This window comes from Hemicordylus capensis, chromosome 2 (genome assembly GCF_027244095.1).
Source record: "Hemicordylus capensis ecotype Gifberg chromosome 2, rHemCap1.1.pri, whole genome shotgun sequence".
NCBI classification, from domain to species: Eukaryota; Metazoa; Chordata; class Lepidosauria; order Squamata; family Cordylidae; genus Hemicordylus; species Hemicordylus capensis.
In genome coordinates, this window is record NC_069658.1 from 323,538,980 (window position 1) to 323,563,022 (window position 24,043).

The following is a 24,043-nucleotide window of genomic DNA, read 5'->3' on the forward strand; positions in this document are numbered from 1 at the left end:
AAAACTGGACCACTGCTTAGAGGCCATTTTCAATCCTCCAACAGATTATCCCAGTCACCTTCAAATTGCTCCCTGAAATCATGAAGTTGTACCTAGTCTTTCATATCACCCAACTCAAGTTCTTCACCAACCCCTTTCCTGGGTATGTGGCTCCTCTGCCTGTGCTGGTACTGGCTGAAGGTCATGAGGAATATCAGGTGCATCGTGTCCTGGATTCCAAGAGGTGAAGAGGAGATGTTGTTCCTTAATTGACTGGGAGGTCTATGGTCCAGAAGAGTGACCCTGTGAGTCAGCTGATCATGTTTATGCCCCAGCCAAGGTACATGATAAATCACGGTGGTAAGGGGATGGAGACACCCCTGGTCAGAGAGGGAGTATTGTCATGATCTGCCTGCCCTGATCTCCTGCATGTTGCTGTCCCTTGAGGCAGTCTGCTACACAGCCTTCTGAAGCCCTGGACAGGCCCCACCCTATGGGAGCATTCATTGGCTTTTCCATGTAGCAGGAAGTATAAAAGGCTTCCTGGATTAGGCAGGCCTTGCCTCAGTATCAAGATCCTCTTGTGCTTGTGTATTGTCTTGCTACTTCTCCTGATGGTCTGCTTGGTATGATCCTTGGCTTGTTCCTGACTCCCAGCTCCTTTTTTGACCCTCTGGCTCTTGACCATTACTGGCTTGACCTTGGTATGTTCTTGGCTTCTGTCTGATCCTCTGGTTCCTGATGACTATTCAATTTGAGTTTTGGCATGTTCCTGGCTCTTGGCTCCTGTCTTGACCCTCTGACTCCTGAATGTTGATCCAGCTTGGCCTCTGGTGCATTACTATCTTTCAACTCCTGTCTTAACCCTCTGGCTCCTGTTGGTCTTATCTGATATGAACCCTGGTATGGTCTTGGCTCTCCTAGTCTCAGCTTTGGAATTGTGTCCCCTAGCAATTGCTGCCCATGGCTAAGCCCCTAATTACACAAGCTGTAATGTGTGCACAGCTCCTGATGGTCTACCTGGCATGACCCTTGGTCATGTTCCTGGTTCTCCTAGTTCCAACTTTGGACTTGTTGCCCCTAGTGGCCACTGCCCACAGCTCAGCTCCTGACACCTTGTGCAGAATCCCTGCATCAAGACTTTATTAGTCTAGATGTTGGCTAGCATTTTTAGAAACAACATGTTTTTCTATAGGCTGGCTCATCTGATCACAGTGGTATTCGTTCTTTGTTACTGGACAATCTAGGGCATTATAAAGTTTAGCTATAACTTTATAATAACAAATGCTACAATTTCACAGAATAGTTACCAAAATAATTGCTATTTGAGAGCACAGAGCAAAGGCCAAATGATGAACTTCTACAATGCTTTCCCACAATCAATATAAATGCCTTGATGCAATTAAAGTTGACATTCATATCAGTATTGCATTCAGTTGTAGTAGTACAACGACATTATCCAGAATATACATGAACACCAGAAATAAAACATGCAGTGTTTTAACAGATCATATTTTTAGATGTATTCTCTCTTCTGTGTCTGCTGTGTTTTAGATTGTTGTATACAGATGGTGTGATAACAACATAAATGCTTAAGTGCCTGGAAAACCTAGTATGCAATGCTGATGTTGGATGGTTTCCCCCAGATCATTGCTCAGCTCAGTTAAGCTATTCTGAAAGCTTCTATTTATTGCCCTGTGGTGACCAAGCCATCTGCTTCAGGAGTGTGCACTTCATGGTCAGATTTATCAGCAAAGGAGTTATGTTTGAAAAGTTTTTGCTTTAAGCTGTTGGGTGTCACTCTACTGTCAAGGAAAATCAGCACAGAAAAGAAAATGTGACAGGTCTGACTAAATCCCCAGGCATGGGTATTTTGATTTGGTGAGGGAGAGGTTCTCAGATGTTTGAGCTGCACGTGCTTACCATCTACAGTTGATATTCACTAACTCAAGTTACCAAAAGTTGCTAAGGGTTTAATCATACATAATGCATTTCCTTCATTCCTACCCCATGCAGGAAAGATACAACTGTCACATTTGAAGTACAGCATTGCAATATTTATCCTACTAGGAATGAGGGATGTGCAAGTACCAATGCCTGCTGGTCCGAAGTTGGGGGTGGGGAGATAACTTTAAGGGCGGGGGAGGGTGCTCTTACCCCTCCTGCCACGTTCCCCTCACCAGTGCTGTGTATTCAAATGGTCCAGTGGGGCTGGAAGTTCTCGAAGCACGTGCACACTTTGTACATCCATGTGCGCATGCACACGTACGATGTGCGCACGTGCACCAGGAACTTCCTGTCACTTCCAGTCTGAGGAAGCAACGGGGTGGCAGGGAGGTACGCTGCCGCCCCACCGGGCAGTTTGAATACACAGTGCCGGTGGGGGGAACGCGGTGGGAGGAGTAAGAGTACCCTCCCCCACTCTTAAAGTTATCCCCCCCCTTTGAACCAGCTCGAACGCTGGTCCATGGAAATGGTTTGGTGCTCCTAGAATGGAGTGCTGAATGATTCCGTGCACATCCCTACTAGGGAATACACAAGGCCTGTACACACGACCATTTGGGGGTGGGTTTCAGCAAACCCAGGAAACACACAATTGCCAAGGACAGCATTCATTGTTGAAATCAGGAGCTGATAGTCCTCCAAGGCTTCCCAGCATGCTACACACTGCCAGTAGACTGGAAAGCCTAATTACATCAGCAGCAGCTATCTGACCACAAAGGAACAGGAGGCAGACCCAGCCTTCCTGAAGCAGCTGCAGCTACAGAATCATAAAGTGTGCTTTGCAGAGTGGCACATCCGTGGATGGCAGCCCCTGTAGCCACAGCTCTCTATTGTTTCCAGGTCTGCTGTGTTCCATTGCTGGATAGAAAAGGCAAGTGGATTCACATGACCTAGGGTTGCCATATTCTGGCTTTCCAAATCCAGGTGCCTAATTATGTGAATTGGCTTGAAAATAATGTTTGAGCAGAATAGTGGCTGCACGTTTTGCTCTATAACTCCACTTCTACAAGGGAGCTACAAGCTTAGCTTTTCTTTTTTAAAAAATGAAAGCTGAAATCTGGGCAAATCTGGGTGGGCTAAACAATATGGGTGAGATGCTTAAAATCTGGGTGAAACCCAGAATTTTTAGGGGCATGGCAACTCTAACATGACCAGAAAAGCAAGGAAGGAGAGTTCTCCTCTCCTCCTACCTTGGTTAAACGCAAGGAACAAAAGTTGGGCTATCTTGCTTTGAGCAACCTGGGTTGGAGGAATGTTCATGAGTTCACACAATCATGCAAATCAGGGTAGAATGCCCCCTCCCTAATTTTGATGAAGAGGCCTATGGTCTGGGCAATTGCTTTGTGCATCAGTTGCTTAATCTACAAACTCATACAAAATAAACAATTGTGATGATGTATACGCATGATACTATATAACCCCTGCTAACTTGGCAAAGAGGCACCTTTTAACGTGGTGATTCTCTTTATTTAGCAGAGGGAGAGTAACTGGCCCCATCCACCCCCAGCATAGTACCTCCAGTGACTGTTGCTGGTGTCTATCTTATGTTTCTTTTTCGATTGTGAGCCCTTTGGTGACCGGGATCCATCTTATTTATTTATTATTTCTCTATGTAAACCGCCCTGAGCCATTTTTGGAAGGGCAGTATAGAAATTGAAATATAGATAGATAGATAATCTCAATGTAGGCGCCACATATGAAATTGTTTTAAAAGACAAGGTTACTTTGCATGGATGTAAAATGAACTACTACTGTCAAATTAGCGTAACAAAAAGCAATATTTGATTTAAGGGCCATAAACACAATAATATAAAAGCAGATAAAGAATACCTTTCTCAGCAACAGACAGATTAGGATCACTGCAGGGTTTGCATGGTCCAATCACTTGCTGGAGCAAGGCTCGCTGGAAATTCGGGTGCTAAGAAAAAGCAAAAACCCCAGAGAAAATTGAGAACAAACCATAAAAGATTTGGTAGTACACCTTACGATTACTGGCTGAATTCCTTTTCTGCAATGGAGATCTCATTCATCTTCTCATTCACTTGGAGAAGAAGCACATTTTAGTTTTCAGAAGAATGTCAGTACAGTTACCATCAGTTAACTTGTTTTTAATTATATTGCAAGTTTCTTGGGGAGTGGACCACTGTTCCCTCTAAGGCATGCGCACGTGTGTGCGCTCACAAGTTTCCTGATGTTCGCTCAGTTAATTTTAGATCCTGCTCAGGTTGAATTAGGAAGGCCCCACTCTGAATGCATGTGAGCACACAGTGCCTTGATACTGCCGCCCAGAACAAAACTCATTCTGCACAGAGATGAAAAAAATTAGAGGGACCACTGGAATGGACTATCATTGTATTTGTTTATTAAAATAAAAACTGAATGAGGTCCCTGTAGTATGAGTAGGATCTGAACGCACATTAGTGATCAAACAATTATCTAGTAAGTTAGAAACTATTGCTTGCTTATATACCAGAAGAATGTGTAATTTCTAAAACATTATCTAGCAGTTATTTTTTAAATTAGAATTAATTTTAATAATTTGTTTTATATTGCTTTTATTGTGTTTTATGTATTTTAATCTGTGATTTTTAATATTAACATTTGTATACAATTATACAAATAATCGTATTATTTATACAAATAATTGTATACATATTTTTATACCGCCTAGAGATGTACATATCAGGCGGTATAAAAATATGACAGATAGGCACATACATACATACATACATACATAAATCTGGAGACACCAAGGTCATGCCATTTGTTTCCTTATAGAGTTCTGACTGTTCTACCAAGGTGTGTGGGTTTTTTTAAAAAAAATATGCAATTTGCTTCCTTCATTGACATTCACCAGATACCCGATTTTTGACATCCAATGGCTGATCTCTGTTCGTAAGCCATTGTGGCTGGTTAATAGATGCTGAATGAAGGAGAGAATAGCTAGGTCACCTTGTACAAGCTGGATCAGGGAAGAAGCAATATTAGTTATGGCACAAGGGGCAAGGAAGAGCTCAAAGTCCCTCTCCCTGAGGAGTGGAAGCTACTCTTAAGTATGGCTTCACAAAAGCTGAAGCAAACCTCTCTCTCAACCTGTGAGGATGTTCAGCAGCAGAAGCTGAACCCACGCTAAGGGGTTAAGGCAGGCCTGCTCAACTCAGCCCCCACCCCCAGCTGTTTTTGGACTACAATCCCCATAATCCCCAGCCACAGTGGCCAATAGCCAGGGATTATGGGAGTTGCAGGCAAACATCTGCAGAAGGGCTGAAGTTGAGCAGCCCTGGGTTAAGGCCTTTATCCTCCCTCTCTCTCTCCACCCCGCCCCTCTGCAAGGAAAAAAGAGAGATAGAAAAGTAGGTTAAAAGAGAGGATAAGGCAGAGGAATGCCTGAGCCATGCTCCCAGGCTTTAGGCAGAAGCAAGCTGGTGTAGCTAGGGGAGAGGGGGCCCGTGTTCATCCCTCTCTCTGGCGGCCCCCCAGAGTGAGGGAGACAATGAAGAAAATAGGGAGGGAGGGATCTGGAGGGCCCTCAGGAGCTGGGGCCCCGTGTTCTTTGAACCCCTTCACTCAATTATAGCTACACCCCTGCTTCCCATGTTCCAAAATGTCCATCCTTCCCTGCACAGAAAATCGATCTGGATGCTAATTATGAGTCACAACTAGTATACTTAGTGGGGCAGTGGGGGGATACTGAAATACTTACCTGTCCATTTTCCATGATAGCTGCAGGGTACATAGCACTGCTAGGCCGGTCCCGATGTGTTGGGAGTAGCATCATCAGCTCCCGATTATGGCGGTACTTATCTGGTAGAGAGGGAGAGCCTGTAAACAAGTGAGAACAATCACGTACACATGACAAAACACAACAGAGACTCTCTCTGACCTAGTTACCTAGTCTTCCTGAGAGTCATGAGTAGCAAGTAGATGAAGCATTTCTAAAACCAACTTAAGATGGTAATTACTATTGATCTCATTAGCAGATAATTGTTAACAGGAATAATTGCTCTAGTGTTCAGCTCGTAACAAAACATCACCACAGACAGACTGCTGAGCCAATAGCATACAGCATACAGCTAACAATTCAACGAATGCACATTGCAAGCCCCTTTTTGTCAACATAAAACTACATTTGGTAGATCCAGCAGCAGGAGTTGTATTTCCACACGTGCATCATCTCTTATCGGCTAAATCATAATGTGTACATACTATTCAGTAGTGCACTGCATACAAGCTGACTGCATACAAAAGGATAACAGCTTTTTCAGCTTTATTGCACTGTTATTCACTTCATGCTTCAGAATAAGGCAGGGATAATATAAGCTCAGATGAGTAGCTTGACATCCCCATACTTCCTTATTAACTAAAAATATTCACAGGAAATTTTGTTGGTAGCTTATCCCGTGCTTCTAAATATTACGCTGTATTACGCTGCATATCTGAGAATGTGAGAACAGGGTGTTTGTCAATATATACACTATAAGGAGGCTTTGATTCCTCTTGACACTTGCTTGCCATTGTAAAGCATGTTTATTGGGGCATCATATAATTTACTAGTGCACTATCATCTTCTGTGGGGCAAGTCCTACACATCAATATATATGTTGAAGTGTACAGCCATCTAAGCCTTGCCATGGCAGTTATGATACTGGAAACTATACTGCTTCATACCCTGAATGTATTAATGTACAGAACTTGATGCAAATTTTGAAACTGCTGAGATGGGCTTTAACATGTGACTTATCTGTGCCACAAACATGTTCTTCAAGGACAGGAGCAAACAGCATATTAAACAGCCATGCCTGCTATCGGGGTTGGCATGCTCCCCTTTGCAAACTTTCCATGACCATACACACAATATCTGAATACCACTTCAGCACAGGCGTTATTTGTAGTTGATATGGCGTTCACATCGACAGAAGCATAGCATGCAGGCTGTAAACTGAGATTTAGCACAGAGTGAAAGATACAATAAAGCCCTACACTTGCTGCAATTTATCTTATTTTAAGCTAAAAAAACCACAAACTCCACAATATGATTAAATGTTTCCTAATCTCCAATACGTTTCCACCACACACACAGAACACAAATAGTCTGAACACCCTGTCATACACAATATTAACTTGTAAAAAGTATTAGTATTTTATGCTGTCTTTTACTCACATACTCAGTCCTATTTCTGCATGACAAAATATAAAATACTGATCTTTTAGGAATACCAACAGCTGTATCTTGGCATAAAGCACATTGCAGAGCTCCCCTTCCTTTTATAACACATGGCTCTAAGCAATACTTGTACTGCTTTTGGTGACAAGGTCGGTTTTATTTTTAAAGGCTTGCTTTCTGTGTCTTCATTTGATTACGGCAAGTAAGCAACAGAGGGCAGTATTTCTCAAAACAAAACAAGAAACCACCTCCTTCTAAAGAGTAAGGAAAATAACGCTCACTGCTTACTTGCAATTTTAAGAACTTTGTAAATCCAACCAATGGGATTTTGCTGGTTCAGCCAAGCTTGTTGGAATATTCTCTTAGCAAAGCAAAAAACAACAAAAAACTAGTTTACACAATTTGAATGAATGTGTGCCTGCAGTTATACCGAAGTGGAGTTCCTTGCTGTTTCTGAATTTCTTCAAGTGCCTATTGGCAACTTCACAGGTACATTTACCATACTAAAAGTGCACTATTTTGTAGGCATGGCACATCACACAACACATACATATGTACATAGCAAGTATGTATTTCAAACACATTTATAGGAACATTCTACCAAAAAGCAGCACTTGAATGGTACCAAGAGGAAGTAATCTCTAATGTAATATAGAAATACCACAAAATGCTGCTGGACCCAGTAGGATTCCAAAAAGCCTTGGAGGATTTTGATGTTGGTGCAGCCGGTGAATCTGTCGATGCCCTGGTGGGAACCTGGAATAGGGAACTCACCAGGGCAGTAGACACGATCGCTACTAAGCATCCCTTCCGATCTGCTTTAAAAATGGCCCCTTGGTATACAGAGGAGTTGCAGGGTCTGAAGCAGCAAGGTAGGCGACTGGAGCACAAGTGGAGGAGAACTCAGCTTGAATGTGACAGGACACAGTATAGAGCCCATTTGAAGTTTTTTGTGGAGGCAGTGTATGAGGCAAAAAACCCAGTTCTGGTATGTGTGTATTACAACTGCAGGTTAGCATCCAGCAGAGCTGTCCTGGGTTGTGAGGAGTTTGATTCAGGCTCCTTCCAATTCAATCCAATCCCCAGGGACTTTGTTCTGCTGTGTTCTGCTGTGATGTTTTTAATGGGTTCTTTGTGGACAAAATGTTTTTGCAGAGTCTATTAAGGTGGTGTCCAGCAATCTCTCTTGCAGTATTAGATTGGATCAATCTGTGTTGCCTGATGACATGGACAAGCCGCTTGGGGTGGTGCAGCCTACCACTTGTTCTCTGGATCCTTGCCCGACTTGGCTGCTTCTATCTAGCAGGGAAATTGTTGGATATGGCCTAGTTAATATCATTAACTCATTGCTGAGGGAGGGTAGGATGCCTCCTTGTTTGAAGATGGCAATGAGGCCGGTTTCCAATCACCCATGGTTGGTCAAGGTGATTGAGAGAGTGGTGGCTAACCAGCTCCAGGCAGTTTTGGAGGAAACCAATTATCTAGACCCATTTCAAACTGGCTTTAGAGCGGGATATGGGGTTGAGTTTGCCTTGGTCGGCCTGATGGAAAAACTTTAACAGGGAATTGACACAGGGAGTGTGACTCTGTTGGTTCTTTTGGATCTCTCGGCAGTGTTTGATACCATCAGCCATGGATCTGACTGGGAGAATTCTGGATCGCTTCTGGGTCACCTGGGAGAATTGGGGATAGGAGGCACTGCTTTTCAGTGGTTCTGCTCCTATCTCTCAGGCAGATTCCAGATGGTGGAGCTTGGTGACAGTTCCTCTTCGAAACGGGAGCTATTATATGGAGTTCCTTAGGGCTCCATTCTGTCACCAATGCTTTTTAACATTTACATGAAACCACTCGGTGAAGTCATCAGGAGATTTGGTGCAAATCTATTTCTCCTCCACCACCACCTCCTCCTCCTCCTCTTCATCATCATCATCATCATCACCATCATCAGGAAATGGCATTCACTCCCTAAATGCCTGCCTATGAGCAGTAATGGGCTGGATGAGGGATAACAAATTGAAGCTGAATCCAAGCAACACGGAGGTGCTCATTGTGGGGGATTGGATTCTGAGGGATGAGTTAGATCTTCCTGTGTTGGATGGGGTTACACTCTGCCAGAAGGAACAGTTACACAGCTTGGGAGTGCTCTTGGATCCAGGCCTAACCCTGGTATCTCAGGTGGAGGCTATGGCCAGGAGCGCTTTCTATCAACTTTGGTTGATTCAACAGCTGTGTCCATTCCTTGAAGAGAACAATCTCAAAACAGTGGTGCATCATCTGCTAACCTCCAGGCTCGACTATTGCAATGCGCGGCTTGTACGTAGTTCAGAAACTTCAGTTAGTTCAAAATGTGACAGCCAGACTTATATTATGCCTATTTTAAAGCAGTTGCACTGACTGCCAATATGTTTCCGGGTGAAATACAAAGTGCTGGTTATTACCTTTAAAGCTCTGAATGGCTTGGGTCCAGGCTACCTTAGAGAGCGCCTTCTTCCGTATGATCCCCATCGCTCATTGAGGTCATCTGGAGAAGTCTGTCTCCAGTTACCACCGGTATGTCAGGTGGTGACTCAGAACCAGGCCTTTTCTGTAGCTGCTCCTGGCCTATGGAATGCACTCCTGACAGATATCTGTAGTTTAGGCTCGCTGTTGGCCTTTAAGAGAGCCCTAAAAACTTACTTGTTTGGCATGGCCTTCCAAGGTTTTAAAATTGTTCTTAAAAGTATTTTAATTCATTTTAAATGGTTTTAAATTATTTTTGAATGGTTTTTATATTGTTTTTAGCACTGTGTCTTAAATGTCTTAAAAATGTGTTTTTATGTCTTTTAAAATTTGTTGTATACCGCACAGAGCCTTTGGATGGGGCAGTTTATAAATGTAAGAAATAAATAATAAATAATAATAAAATAAATAAAATGGCAGAAGCATCAGATGGAATGGGGGGGAGGGGTGTTACTGTAAAACATCAACAATGATGTTGTGTGCATCATTCAGTAGATGTCTGTGACCATCATTCAAATACATTCTATATCAATGATCTTCACTATTTTTCAAGTAAGGGCCACTTTGGCAAAAAAAACCCTTCAATGTGAGAGCCATTTCCCACTGTGGTGACCTCAGTACAGTACTGCTCTTTTATCAGTGTTGGGAGGGTCCTTTAATAGAGACAGAGCCCTCTCTTGACACCTCTGTGGGGAAAGTACTGGGAGGGTTACACTTCATGCACACCTTCCATGATGGTGCAGGGGCTCAAGAGATCTCCATTTCCTTTAAAAGAGCACCACAAGTGCTGGGCAAAGTGCAGCACTGCACAGTGGGAATGGTTGCCTCCTCATGATGCCAGGGGGACTGTGTGGAGTATTCAGCCTCAGCCAAAGCTTTGCAGAGGCCCAATAAACAGAATTATCAGGGAACCCCATTCAAGGCTGATGGGAGCTGCCACTTGCTCCCAGGCGTTACAATGAGCTGTGTTCTACTCTGTTCTCTCCATTGGATCAGCTGCATTTGCTGAGGGACAAAGACTAGTTTTAAGGGCTTGCATGGCTTCTTCCATATAATCAGGGTGTTTTGTTCCTAAGGACCCCTCTTATTTACCTGAGTGGAGTTACATTAAATTGATTCGACTTATTCTGTAATTTTTGAAAACTTCCCAACATGAAAGGATCTTTATCATTCACAATTTTGAGAAAGCTGTTTTCTACCAAGAGATATACAGTTCTGCATGTGGAACTGCAAGGAAAATGAGTCTTTTTGTTAGCCGACGTTTGAAGTACTGTCAGTAGCTTTGTTTATTCTCAAATGACTGTAGAATTGGATTAAAAGATGGTCTTGCATGTGACAAGTATGAACACGAAGTGTCCTGTTGGATCAGTCCAAAGGACCATAATCTTTTTCCAGTGGTCAACCAGATCCACCTGGGAAGGTCACAAGCAGGATGTAAAGGCAAAAGCCCTCTCCTGCTGCCTGTCCCCCAAACCTGGCATCCAGAAGTAAACTCTCTCTGTACTAAGTTAAGGAACAGACTAACATCCTGACTAATGAAGCATGAGTGCTACATGAGAATCGCTGGTGCTGCAGCTGAGTTTGCAATGAATGCAGCACCAGTGTTCATGTAGCAGGGAAGGGGAATTAATTTCACCGACCTCTCCTTCCACTGGAAGTCCTCTATGGGGATGTGCACAGAACCAGCCAGGCCAGTTTGGTTCGATTCTGGACCAGATTCGAATCAATGTGGCCCAGTCCAGTCTCAGACTTAGTCAAACTGGGCCTGGCGTGGCCACTGAACCGGGCCGAGATGGTTCGCAGTCAGCTCGGCGGCAGGGGGACATAATTGTAAAGAGGAGTCCAGTGAGGATTCCCCTTAACAAGTAAAAGGGGTTTCCCTAGCCTAAGGAGGGGAAGTGAGTGAAAGGGGAATTTCTACCTTTAATTTCCAGGTGGTGGGGATGGTGGAGGTGGTGGCGGCGACACTGGGGATCCTCCAACGACAGCCTGGACCGGCTGCGGCCCAGTTCGGGCCTCTGCACATGCACTGAGGCCATTTTCATTATCTCTGCTCATGTGCAGAGGTCATTTGCTTCACCACACAAATTGCGTGGTGATGCAAATTATCTCCGTGCACATGAAAATGGCCTTCACGTGTGCACAGAGGCCTAAACCGGGCTGCAGAGGCCTGAACTGGGCCACAGCCGGACCAGGCTGTCATTTGGGAGGCCAGCAGGGGGTGGTGGGAGGAGCCCTCGCCAATGTTTCTGTCGCTGAGGCAGCTGCCTCTGCCGCCTTGAAATTAAAGGTAGAAATTCCTCTTTCGCTCCCCCCCACTTAGGGTAGGTTATCCCCCTTTACTTGTAAAGGGGAATCCTTGCCATATTCCCCTTTACAAGTATACCCCCGAACCAGCTGGCAAACCAGTTTTTAGAACTGGGCCCAGTCCGGTTCAAGCCCAGCTCAAATCAAGCTGGCTCACACATCCCTATGCTACCTTAAAATATGTATCTTGCAGCTGTGCAACAAATTTTGGGGTGGCACAAAGTGCTTTTAGGGAAGCGGAGGCTGTCAAAATCCCGCCGCAACCAGCATGCATGGATGCTGCATTAGTCAAACAAATCAGCAGCAACGATGCTTCTCATGTAGCCCTCATGCTTTGTTAGTCAGGATGTTGGCCAGCGAGTCTTTGTGTCTCCATGACAGTGCATTTTCCTTTGCTAAGAGAAGGTTCTCAGCGACCCACCTGTGTAAGCACAGTCCTATTCAAATCCTTGGAAGGTGAATAAAAACCAAATCTTTCACAAGAACAAGAGCTGCTGTGGGATCATCATAAAAAAAGAACACTGCATGAACTGTAAAACCACACAATTGCACCAGGGACTTCTATGCTTTCCACCTATAATCCAGTATTTTCTTTCTATCTATCTATCTATCTATCTATCTATCTATCTATCTATCTATCTATCTATCTACCTACCTACCTACCTATTTACTATGACAGGAAAACAACAATGTGAAGAAATTGGCAAGTTATATCACAGTACTAGAGTGTTTTTGAGCAAATGCAGTATAACTAAAAAGACCATTTTTTAAAAACACCTTTTTAATTACTCCCAGCATTCTATAAATAACTGCTCTATATTTTTGAATCACACAAATTCAAAGCTATGAGCCAGACGTCTCCAGTTCAAATCTCAGTCCACTATGAACTCATTGTGTGACAAGCTAATGTTAACTCCCTGCCACCTCCAATTCTCTAATATGGGAATAATAATAATACTGGCTGACTTCACAATATGCTGTAAAGATTACTCAGAAAATATTTGCAAAGTGCTTCAAGCACTCAGAAAAAGTGCTAAATAAATATTAAGTATTACTGCTAACATGTTTATTTTGTCTATAGCCCAAACATTCATTTTGATTTGCTGAAACCTTCTAAAGGCTTATTTTAAACATAATGTCCAGTGTTTAAATGTTATTATACAGTGCTGATTAAACAGCTGTGACCTGCTGTCTAGGCAGGGAAAGAGAGAAGACTGAACAGAGTAGCAAGAATGACCTGACAGCTCCCACAGTGAGTACTCAGCAGGAAGCTGGCTTCAAAATGCACAAAATGTGCTCTAAATATAGTCTTAACACATTCTTTAGTTACTTGTGAGGCTTTTGTATTCTAACTTCAAGTTGAAGAACCTGGTAGGCATAATCTAAGGACACAATGACTGACTCTCTGGCAAAATCCACACATTGTCCCCATGTACACTCATGTCTATCCTTCAGACTTTACCATATGTTCATGTAGTAAACACACACCAGCTGCATGAAATGTTAACTGGCTATAATCCCACTAACAATAGAATCCAGAAGTAGACCATGGCTGACATGCAGAGCAAGAATGCCCCAGTACAACAGGGAAGCAGCAATTTTTGACATCCTCACCTTCCCCAGAAAGCCCTCTGTGCCACCCAAAAATATGTCCCTGAGGGTTGTGTGCAACAACAGGGAGGGGAAGGAGTGGGCATAAAAAACAGTCACTTCCCTGCTGCTGTTACTTGGGAAGTTCTGTTAGGCTATTCTCTCACTGCACCATTGCTGCAGAGAGCCAGAGTAGCATAGGAGAGCTAGCGTAGCATAGTGGTTAGAGTGTTGGACTAGGACTGGGAAGACCCAAGTTCAAATCCCCCATTCAACCATGAAACTCACTGGGTGACTCTGGGCCAGTCATTTATCTCTCAGCCTAACACAGGGTTGTTGTGAGGATAAAAATAACTATGTACACCACTCTGAGCTCCACGGAGGAAGAGTGGGATATAAGTGTAAAAATAAATAAATAAATACTCTGTATGTCAGTCCATGTATTCTGCATTTATGTATAATCAGACTAAAAGCTGCAGCTAATTTTTATTTATTTACATTTATGCAACAAAATAGTTTCATAAGTTTTCATGAATATTAGTGGCATTGTATCACAGCTGATGGACATGATATATTTATTCTGGTATGTTTTACCCTAATGCTCTGACCCAGAAGCCCATTATACTTGTAGAAGGTCTTGAGAAACGTGTGTACCTGTAATCAGATCTGTGTCCTAAAATCAACTCTGGAGCACATGGATCTGACTACAGAGAACGCATCTATATCAGCAATTTAGAAGTGACATTATTAAAAAAGATTCAAGTGATTTTCTGATCCAGAATACATAAAATTTGAATTCGCTTAAGAATGTATATAAATAGGCTCATCAATGGAGCAGCACTCCAAATGTGTCTACTAGTACTAACCTCGCAAAAATTGCTTTTTGCTATACAGAATAAAAGAATACAGCACACTCATTACCTCAACTACAGCAAAGGCTACCTCCAGTGGCTATTGCTGGTGTCTACATTGTTTTATTTTTAAACTGTGGGGACAAGAAACCATCTTCTTATTAATTTTTCTACGTAAATTGCTTTCAGAACTTTTTTCTTTGTTGAAAAGCGGTATATTAATAATGATAATATTATTTCCCAAGTATTTACAGAAAAATGTCTGTCTTCAGATTGTATTGTATATTCATTCATGCAGCAAATGCACCAGCTGCATTCAGTGTTAACAGGCCCTAATGCAATTAACAACAAAGTCCAGAAGTGGACAATGTATTCTACATCATCATCATCATCATCATCATTATTATTATTATTATTATTATTATTATTATTGGCTGACATTAGACTAACACTGCATGAATGCAACACACAAAGATATACACATGCAAGAAAATCAGATAGCTGAGTGGATGCTCAAAGTTGGTCAATCTCTTGCACATTCAGTCCGCTTACACAAGCATTGTGTTACACAACAAGGATATGGATAGCTTTGCATTATTCCCCGCAACATATATGGACTGAAGAAGTACTTTCTCAGCAGAGGGTGTGCCACAGGTGGCTCAAGCACACCCTGTTGCACCAACACAACACTGGTCTGGAATGCAAACTCCTGACTTAGTAGAACTAGCAAATGCAAGATCCTTGCACTAGTACAACACGTTTGCAACATGTAGTCTGGATGTCAGCAGCAGCAACAACAACAATAAGAATCTTGACATCTAGACTAATGAACTGCCATTTCTACGTGAAATATGCTGGTGTTGCTGAAGAGTATAACTAATGCAGCACCAGCATTTGCATGGGGCGGATTACAATGACCTCTTTCCCCAGAAGCACTCTGTGCCATGTGGAAATATGTCCCTGCAGGTCACGACGACCTCAGGACATGTTTGCAGGTGGAACAGAGGGAGGTGGTTGTAATTAGTTGGTGCAGCATTAGTTGGTAATGCCTCAGCAGCACTAGTGCATTCCACATAGCACCAGTGCTTTGTTAGTTCAGATGACAGTTGCTGTTATTGTTGTTATTAATTATAGAAAATATAATACTACTTTTTTCTGTTCCATAAATCCAAGAGATTCTCATGTTAAGCTGATTACATTTTCCTTCAATATTAAATATATTGGGATTTTACAGTAAGTTGCATACACAATAGGTTTTGGTTATTTTTGAATGTCATGGAACAGAGCCAAATATCAGGAACAGGAGACTAACTGCATTTCAACTAACTTTGATTTGGCTCAGAAATGGCCAATAAGAATACGGAATATCTGACTGGAAAGCAAAGATGTAGACACTGGAAAGGTATAGCAATTTGGTGTGGATTTTCATTTCTAGGTCAAGTTTTGAACCTTGATAGGGCAGTCATTCATTAAGTCAAGGTTTCTTGAAAACTTCCAAAATCACAATGGATTCTACCAATGCTAAATAGCTGCTGTGAAACATAACGATTCATTTGATGCCCTTCCAGACTCATGGGTACCTAGGTATTTCATCACGGTTTATAACTCTGGGGCAATCTCAGCAGAAAGGCCAAGGACTGAATTGATCATGGAGACTGATCTATCCTCTCACCTCTAGAGGTGGTCCCTCCAGGACAGAGATGAGGCACATTGGTGGGGGCAGTGTGGGGAAGCTTGCACTGCTGCCGCCCATGCTGTATCTGTTCTGTGGATAAATAGAGGGCTTCAGCCTCCAGTGTTGTCAATCCAGCACCTTTCATCAGCACTAAATTAAAAAGAATATAAATAAATATAAAAGGATTGAGGCATATTGGCAGAGCCAGGTATGTGAATTTTGCACACCACCTTGCTTTAGCGCCAATGCTCATTTCTATCTTATTTCTGAAGAATAAAATGTATTAAAATTAAAAATACACAAAAAATGAACAAATTAAAAAATAATCATGTTCTTTTCAATATAGTGAGGGTTTTTTTTCTGCTAAGCATTTTCATTCCAGGAGGAAGACTCACAGTAATTATATTTGGTGTTTTTTTGGTGGGTTTGGGGGGTAATTTCCAGAGTCAGGGGGTCATTTCTGGGGGTGATTTTTAGGGGTTCTGAGGTGTGTCTGGGTTTTTTTTAAACTTTTACCGTTGCCGCTGTGCAGCAGTGGGGATGGTGGTGAGAGCTTTGCCTGCTTCCTAAACGGTTGGATGCTGGAGGCGGTGAAAGAACTCCTTACATGGGCTCGCCTTCCTCCCAAATGCTAGAGATCGGACAGAGGCCTGAAATTGGCCTGATATGTAGCATTTGGGAGGAAGGCAGGCTCATGTTAAGGAGCTCTTTCACCACCTCCAACACCCGACCTCCTGCCGCCTTCACAGCCCGACTGTTTGGGAGGCAGGCAGAGCTCTTGCCACCATCCCTGCTGCATAAAAGTAAGAAAAACAAATTTAGCTTTCCCTCCCCCCATTAGGGGTGCAATTTTCGGGGGTCAGGGGGGATTTTCCCAGTCACGATTCCCCTAACCCCGTTCCCATTCATCACAATGTTGCCCTAACTGCAAATTTGCCAACCGAGAGGTTTTCCTGGAACCTTCATGGTTGGCAAGTGACAACTGTTGTGAAAAGTCTTGGGATTTTTCTTCCAGCTTACTATAAATGGGATTTAAAACAGCTTTCCAGCTATTCTGAGAGAATTGTACAAAAACAAATGATAACATTTAGAAATTTATCAAACTCTATAAATATGACAATGCTTTTTCAAATACATGTTTTGTATCAAGAGTTCTTCACCATTTTATATTTTGTGAGTTATCTAATCCTTGTCAGTGAGCTGTTTTATGTACTGATATTGAAAATCACCTTGGTTTCTAAACGACTGTGGCGGTCAAAATATGACAAAAGTAATTGGAAAGCCAAATGAAGCTCAGAAATATGGATACCCTAAAGCTGTGAGTACTAACTTTATGAAATGCTGTGAGCACCAATATACCATACTCCTCTTTCCAAAAAAGGCATATTTCAAACAGACTGACACAATTGATCTTAAAGTAGTACACATTCACATACCATTTCCCCCCTCACTATTATCACTTCTATTCCATTTACCCAGTTTTGATCATTACTGCTTTCCCACCAGTTCTTGTTATCAGTAGGAAAACAGGTTGCTTACCTATAACTGATGATCTGGAAGTGATCCATTGACATCCATAAGAATGGGTTCTGCGCCTGCGCTACCTCTAGGGTGGAATGTTATAGCTCCTTGTAGTGCCCACATTCTGCCTCATGCTGCCAGCATGACTGTTATTTAAGGTGGCCAGGGTTAGGGGTGTGCAATTCGGATTTTCGGGTGATTCGGCTCGGACCCGAGCCGAATCACCCCCGTTCTGTTTTGTGCCCGAATCTGGGTCACCCGAATCACCCTTGATTCGGTTCGGATTCGGATTTAATCCGAATCCGAATCCGAATCGATTCGGGGGGGTAAAAAGGGGCCCAGGGGCAAAATTTTGGGATGGGGTGGTAGTGCCCAATGGGTAGAGTCTACCACCCCAATTTCAGGGGGATTGGGCAAAGTCCTGATTTTTTGTGAATTTTTAAAGTTTTAGTGACTTTGGGGCAGTTCGGGGGCATAGCATGGGATTTGGGCAAAAGGAGTGGGGTGGGGTGGTAGCGCCTAATGAGTGCAGGCTACCACCCCAATTTCAGGGGGATTGGGCAAAGGGCTGATTTTTGGTAAATTTCTGAAAATTTCATGTCTTTGGGGCAGATTGGGGCATATTGGGGCAGAAAGTGGGGGCTGGGGCAGAATAGTGGGGTGGGGTGGTAGTGCCTAATGGGTGCAGGCTACCACCCCAATTTCAGGGGGTTTGGACAAAGGGGTGATTTTTTGAGAATTTTTGAAGTTTTGGTGACTTTGGGGCAGTTTGGGGGCAGAAAGTGGATCTGCCCCAAAAGAGTGGGGTGGGGTGGTAGTGCCTAATGGGTGGAGGCTACCACACCAATTTCAGGGGGATTGGGCAGAGGGCTGATTTTTTGAGAATTTTTGAAGTTTGGGTGTCTTTGGGGCAGATTGGGGGCAGAAAGTGGATCTGCCCCAAAGGAGTGGGGTGGGCTGGTAGATAGTGCCTGATGGCTGGAGGCTACCACCCATCCCCAGTTTAAGAGTGATTGGGCAGAGGGGTGAATTATGGTGAATTTATTTGTATGAGGTTTGTCTTCATAAGGTGAAGTGTGCTAAAGTGATTACTTCCTCATATTATTCATAGTAAAGGAAAGTGTGAAAAAGTGAAAGTGGGGTCATGAGAGTTGTTTAATTGCAAAAAATCTCATTTGCTATGATAGAATGAGAATTCACACCTCAGAAAAAACTTCTGAGGTGTGAATTCTCATTCTATCATAGCAAATGAGATTTTTTTCAATTAAACAACTCTCATGACCCCACTTTCACTTTTTCACACTTTCCTTTACTATGAATAATATGAGGAAGTAATCAATTTAGCACACTTCACCTTATGAAGACAAACCTCATAAAAATAAATTCACCATAATTCACCCCTCTGCCCAATCACTCTTAAATTGGGGATGGGTGGTAGCCTCCAGCCATCAGGCACTATCTACCAGCCCACCCCACTCCTTTGGGGCAGATCCACTTTCTGCCCCCAATCTGCCCCAAAGACACCCAAACTTCAAAAATTCTCAAAAAATCAGCCCTCTGCCCAATCCCCCTGAAATTGGTGTGGTAGCCTCCACCCATTAGGCACTACCACCCCACCCCACTCTTTTGGGGCAGATCCACTTTCTGCCCCCAAACTGCCCCAAAGTCACCAAAACTTCAAAAATTCTCAAAAAATCACCCCTTTGTCCAAACCCCCTGAAATTGGGGTGGTAGCCTGCACCCATTAGGCACTACCACCCCACCCCACTATTCTGCCCCAGCCCCCACTTTCTGCCCCAATATGCCCCAATCTGCCCCAAAGACATGAAATTTTCAGAAATTTACCAAAAATCAGCCCTTTGCCCAATCCCCCTGAAATTGGGGTGGTAGCCTGCACTCATTAGGCGCTACCACCCCACCCCACTCCTTTTGCCCAAATCCCATGCTATGCCCCCGAACTGCCCCAAAGTCACTAAAACTTTAAAAAATCGCCAAAAATCAACCATGAACCGAATCACCCGAATTTTTTTTTGCCCGAAATTCGGGTGATTCGGCTCGTGTCCGAAAAAATTCGGGGGACATCGGGGGTGATTCGGTTCGGCCCCGAATCACCCGAAATTGTTCGTTTCGGGCACAGATCGTTCTGTGCCCGAAATTTTTTGCACATCCCTAGCCAGGGTGCTCATTGGCCATCTATAAGAATGGGTTTTTTGCTAGCTCCCTTAGTGGGAGGGTGCAGTAGTTATTGTAACACCCTTTGTAATATACTTATCCCAAAGTTCGCTGCCACTGCAGAGTGAAGTTCGATAACATAGTTTTTAATGAACGGTAGCTCTGTTGACCAGGCTGCAGCTTTGCAGATGTCTTTCAATGTTATGCCAGACAAGTGGCCTGTGGAGGCAGTGTAAGCACGTGTAGAGTGTGCTCTTATTGATTCTGGTGGGTCCACTTTCTGATGTTTATACGCCACCAAAATCAGCTCTGCAAACCAGTGTGACCGGCATTGTCTAGAAACGTAATGTCCCTTTGCCTTTCCTTTGAAAGAGGTGTTTGGTCAATTGGAAAGCCTTAGTGTGATCCAGGTAATATAGTAGAGATCTGTGCATATCAAGTGAGTGCATTGCCTTTTATAGAGGAGTACTAGGATCTCTGAAGAATGCAGGCAGCAAAATGTCCTGATTTAAATGAAAATCAGTTACTGAGGCTATTCACACGATGGGAGAAAATCAGCCCGATTTTCTCCCATCGTGTGAACCACCGGGCTCAGCTGCAAGCCCGGTGGTTCCTAAGTGGGTAACCCACTACAGTGCCCCTGCCCTTAAACCAGGTTTGTGGAGTGAGTGCTCCGCAAACCTAGTTTTTTTACTCATGTGTTGCCACGGCGTGGCTCCACGCCGCAGCAACTCATGAGTAGACCCTTGGTCGGGAGGCTCAAAAGCAGCCTCCTGGTTCGGGGGTCTCTCTAGCATGGCCTGCGCACTCGGTGCAGGGCATGCTGGAGCTTCCGGAGGAGCGTGTGGCCCCCAAATTCCCCAGACCCTGCCGGTTCTGTGACGGAGCCGGCAGTCATGTGGGTGGCCGCCCAGAGCAGACTGCTGCTCATCTGCGGGGAAAGCAGGCTAAGTTTGCTCTCCCTGCAAACCCCCTAGAGGCTCTTCTCACTAATTGTGAGAAGAGCCTCACTATCTTAGGCAGGAATATGTGGTCCATGCACATCAGCACCTTATCAGTGTAGAATCTTGTAAATAGTGTGTCTATATGTAGAGCTGTTAGTTCACTCACCCTACGAGCAGTGGTAACTGCAATGAGGAACACAGTCTTTAATGTAACTAGCTCAATCAGGGCTGTGGCCATGGGTTCAAAAGGCCTCATAGTCAATGCTGAAAGGACTAAGGATATGCTCCATTGGGCGAGTGGTTGCTGAATTGGAGGGTACAAGTTTGTTAGGCTTTTAAGGAAGCTCTTGCAATTATGGTGTGGAAATACAGATGCACTGCAGAAATAGCAACCAAATGAACTTTGATGGACACGTTAGCTAAGCCTTCCGTCTTTAGAGAAGTTAGGTACAAAAACACCTCTCTGATGGAGGCCTGGAGTGGTGTAAACCCAGTCAGTCCTGGGTATGTAGTGAACCTTTTCCATTTTCTCTCATAGTTAAGCCTCGTGGATGGTTTACACTGATTCAACAAGATTTTGTCTAGAAGCCTATCTGCCATGCTGTGAGTCTCAGTGTGCCTATGTCTGGATATAGGACTTGACCCTTGTCTCAAGATAGGAGATCTGGGTGTTGTGGCAGTTTCTGGTATTTGCAGCAAGAGAGTCTAAATACCAACAGAAACCAGGACTGGCGAGATCACCAAGGAGTTATTAGTATGCAAGATACATGGTTGGTAAGTAACTACTATCATCTGGTAGTAGCCAGATGCGAAGCTGTTAGAGCAAAGCAAGTTGGTGGATGAAAATAACTTTGTGAAGTCGTAGCGTAGAGATGACTGGAAGTGAAGACACAGGTGTCCCTGGAGATGTGGTTGGAATTATTTGTACATCCAGCTCTTCACCAGGGACTTCAACGTCTTGCGGTAGGAATCCTTTGAAGGTAGTAGTAGATGGTGTGCTATCGTTAGAATCCAGAATGTTTGTGTTTGAAGCAGTGTTTGAGTCATGGATGGGTCCAAGCCAGCATCCAAGGCTTCCATGTCTTCTTCAACATCAAAAGTGGGTGGTGGCAGTGACGGTTCTCGATGTTGAGTTGTCACTTGTCTCAATGCCGTGAGAACTGGAGTGTTCAGCTTGGAAGATGCTGCTCTATCTCGATCTGTCAGCATCAGTGGTATTGGGGATAGAACTGGCATCGTAGCAGTTGACACCAATTCACCTGCTATTAATTGCTGTTGTCTGATGCTGAGTTACAGTGCTCGGTATCAAAGGTCTTGGAGTCAATGGCTTCGATGTCAATGGTATCAGCATCAAAGGCTTTGATGTCGAAGGCATGGGTGTTGACAGCTTTGATGTTAAGTGCTGTTCGATAGATGATTTGTACCCCAATGTCTTTGGGGTCATGAAATAAGTCATTGGCTTGGTGTATACTGTTTTAGAAGGCACACTCTGCAGCCCTGATTGTGATGGTGTCTTCTCTGATACCAAATCCTGGCTCTTATGTTTCTTCGGTGCCGGCACAGACGAATCCTCATCCAAGGAATGGCGCCTGTGCTTAGACTTATGGTATGGTGATAGTGAGCCTCTCATTGGCTGCAGAGGCTTAAAAAGTGGAGTCAACTAGCTGAAAGCGGTGGACATCGAGGGTTCAGACTACTTTTTTTTCTGCATCCCTTGGCATTGTTGTCAGCACTGACTTCAACATCAGCGGTCTGTTCCAGGCAAATTGATGAAAAACATTCTTAAGAATAAAATGGTTAAGCATATAGAAGAACAGGCCCTGCTGAAGGAGAACCAGCATGGCTTCTGCAAAGGTATATCTTACCTCATGAACCTTTTGGAGTTCATTGAGAATATCAACAGGTGTGTGGATAAAGGTGATTCAATTGACATAGTATACCTGGACTTTCAAAAAGCTTTCGACAAAGTTCCTCATCAAAGACTCTTGAGCAGGGTTTCTTAACCTGGGCACCCAGATGTTGATGGACTACAACTCCCATCATCCCCAGCCATGTCTATTGTGGCTGGGGATGATGGGGGTTATAGTCCATCAACATCTGGGTGCCCAAGGTTAAGAAACCCTGCTCTTGAGGAAACTTAGCAGTCACGGGATAAGGGGACAGGTTCATGTGTGGATTGGCAACTGGCTGAAGGACAGGAAACAGAGGGTCGGAATAAATGGACAGCTCTCTCAAGTCCATTTCTGGGCTTAATTCACCCTAACCCTAACTGGGTTACCTGAGAGAGCGTCTTACTCTCTTAAGGTCCCTACCCGAACCTTAAGATCTTCTTCAGAAGCCCTCCTCTGGGTACCCCGGTCAAACGAGGGGAGGTGGGTGGCTACCAGGGAGTAGGGATGAGCAAACAGGGTTGGGGGTTCAACGGTTTGTTCCTCGAACCAACCCCCCACGCCCTTGATTCAGTCTGGACCTGGACCAAACCTCCCCTGAAGTTTGGGGGCTTGCAGACCACAAATGTTAAAAATAAATATTTTGTTAACCTTCTATTCCCCTCAGGGGAGTTCCTGGAGGCGGCAGTGGTGGGGTGTGTGTGTGTCCACGGAGGTTCCCCCTCCCCCCTGCCGGCCTTCTAAGTCACCCCCTCGTCCCATTTTGGGCACTCTTCGGCTAGTTTTCGGCCTTCATCCAGCAGCCCGGTGGCCATGTTGGGGGCTGGGCACCTGTGCACATGGCCTCTGTGTGGCCCGGGCCTAGCTTTGTCACTTTGTTCTTTTAGATGCCAGGTAAAGGCCTTTTTGTTCACCCAGGACTTTTAAATTCTGGTTTTCAGATTTGATCGGATTTTTAACTAATTTTAAAATGCATTTTTAAGCTGCTGCTTTGTATTGTATTTTGTATTTTCTTTTCTTCTTCTTTGGCTGTTATTATATGATTTAGTGTGTTATGTGTTTTTATTGTATGTTTTAATCCTCTGTTGTGAGACATCCCAAGAACAATTTGTTATGGGCCAGCAAAAAAATAAAGTTTATTATTATTATTCTTAAATGGAGGGAAGTAAGAAGTGGGGTCCCCTAGAGATCTGTAGTGGGGCCAGTGCTCTTTAACTTGTTCATCTAGAGTTTGGGGTAATCAGCGAGGTGGCCAAATTTTTTGATGACACCAAACTATTTAGGGTACTGAAATCCAAATGAGATTGTGAGGATCTCCAAAAGGATCTCTCCAAACTGGGGGAGCAGGCAACTAAATGGCAAATGTTGTTCAATGTTGGCAAGTGTAAAGTGATGCATATTGGGGCAAAAAACCCCAACTTCACATACTCGCTGATGGGGTCTGAGCT

At 43.8% G+C, this 24,043-nt stretch overlaps 1 protein-coding gene across 10 annotated transcripts in view; it reads right to left on the reverse strand.

Annotated features, from left to right (window-relative positions):
- The window catches only part of DOCK3 (dedicator of cytokinesis 3), a 448,426-nt gene that overhangs the window by 12,601 nt on the left and 411,782 nt on the right, over positions 1-24,043 (reverse strand). For 4 of the 10 annotated variants that reach the window (XM_053296419.1, XM_053296418.1, XM_053296422.1 and 1 more), the window contains 3 exons: positions 16,067-16,219; positions 5,687-5,805; positions 3,814-3,901 (listed from right to left, as the gene is read on the reverse strand). In XM_053296419.1, the coding sequence (XP_053152394.1) occupies positions 3,814-3,901; positions 5,687-5,805; positions 16,067-16,219 (360 nt within the window). The remainder of the gene's footprint in view (positions 1-3,813; positions 3,902-5,686; positions 5,806-16,066; positions 16,220-24,043) is intronic. The other 6 variants (XM_053296425.1, XM_053296423.1, XM_053296421.1 and 3 more) reach the window with 5 other exon arrangements.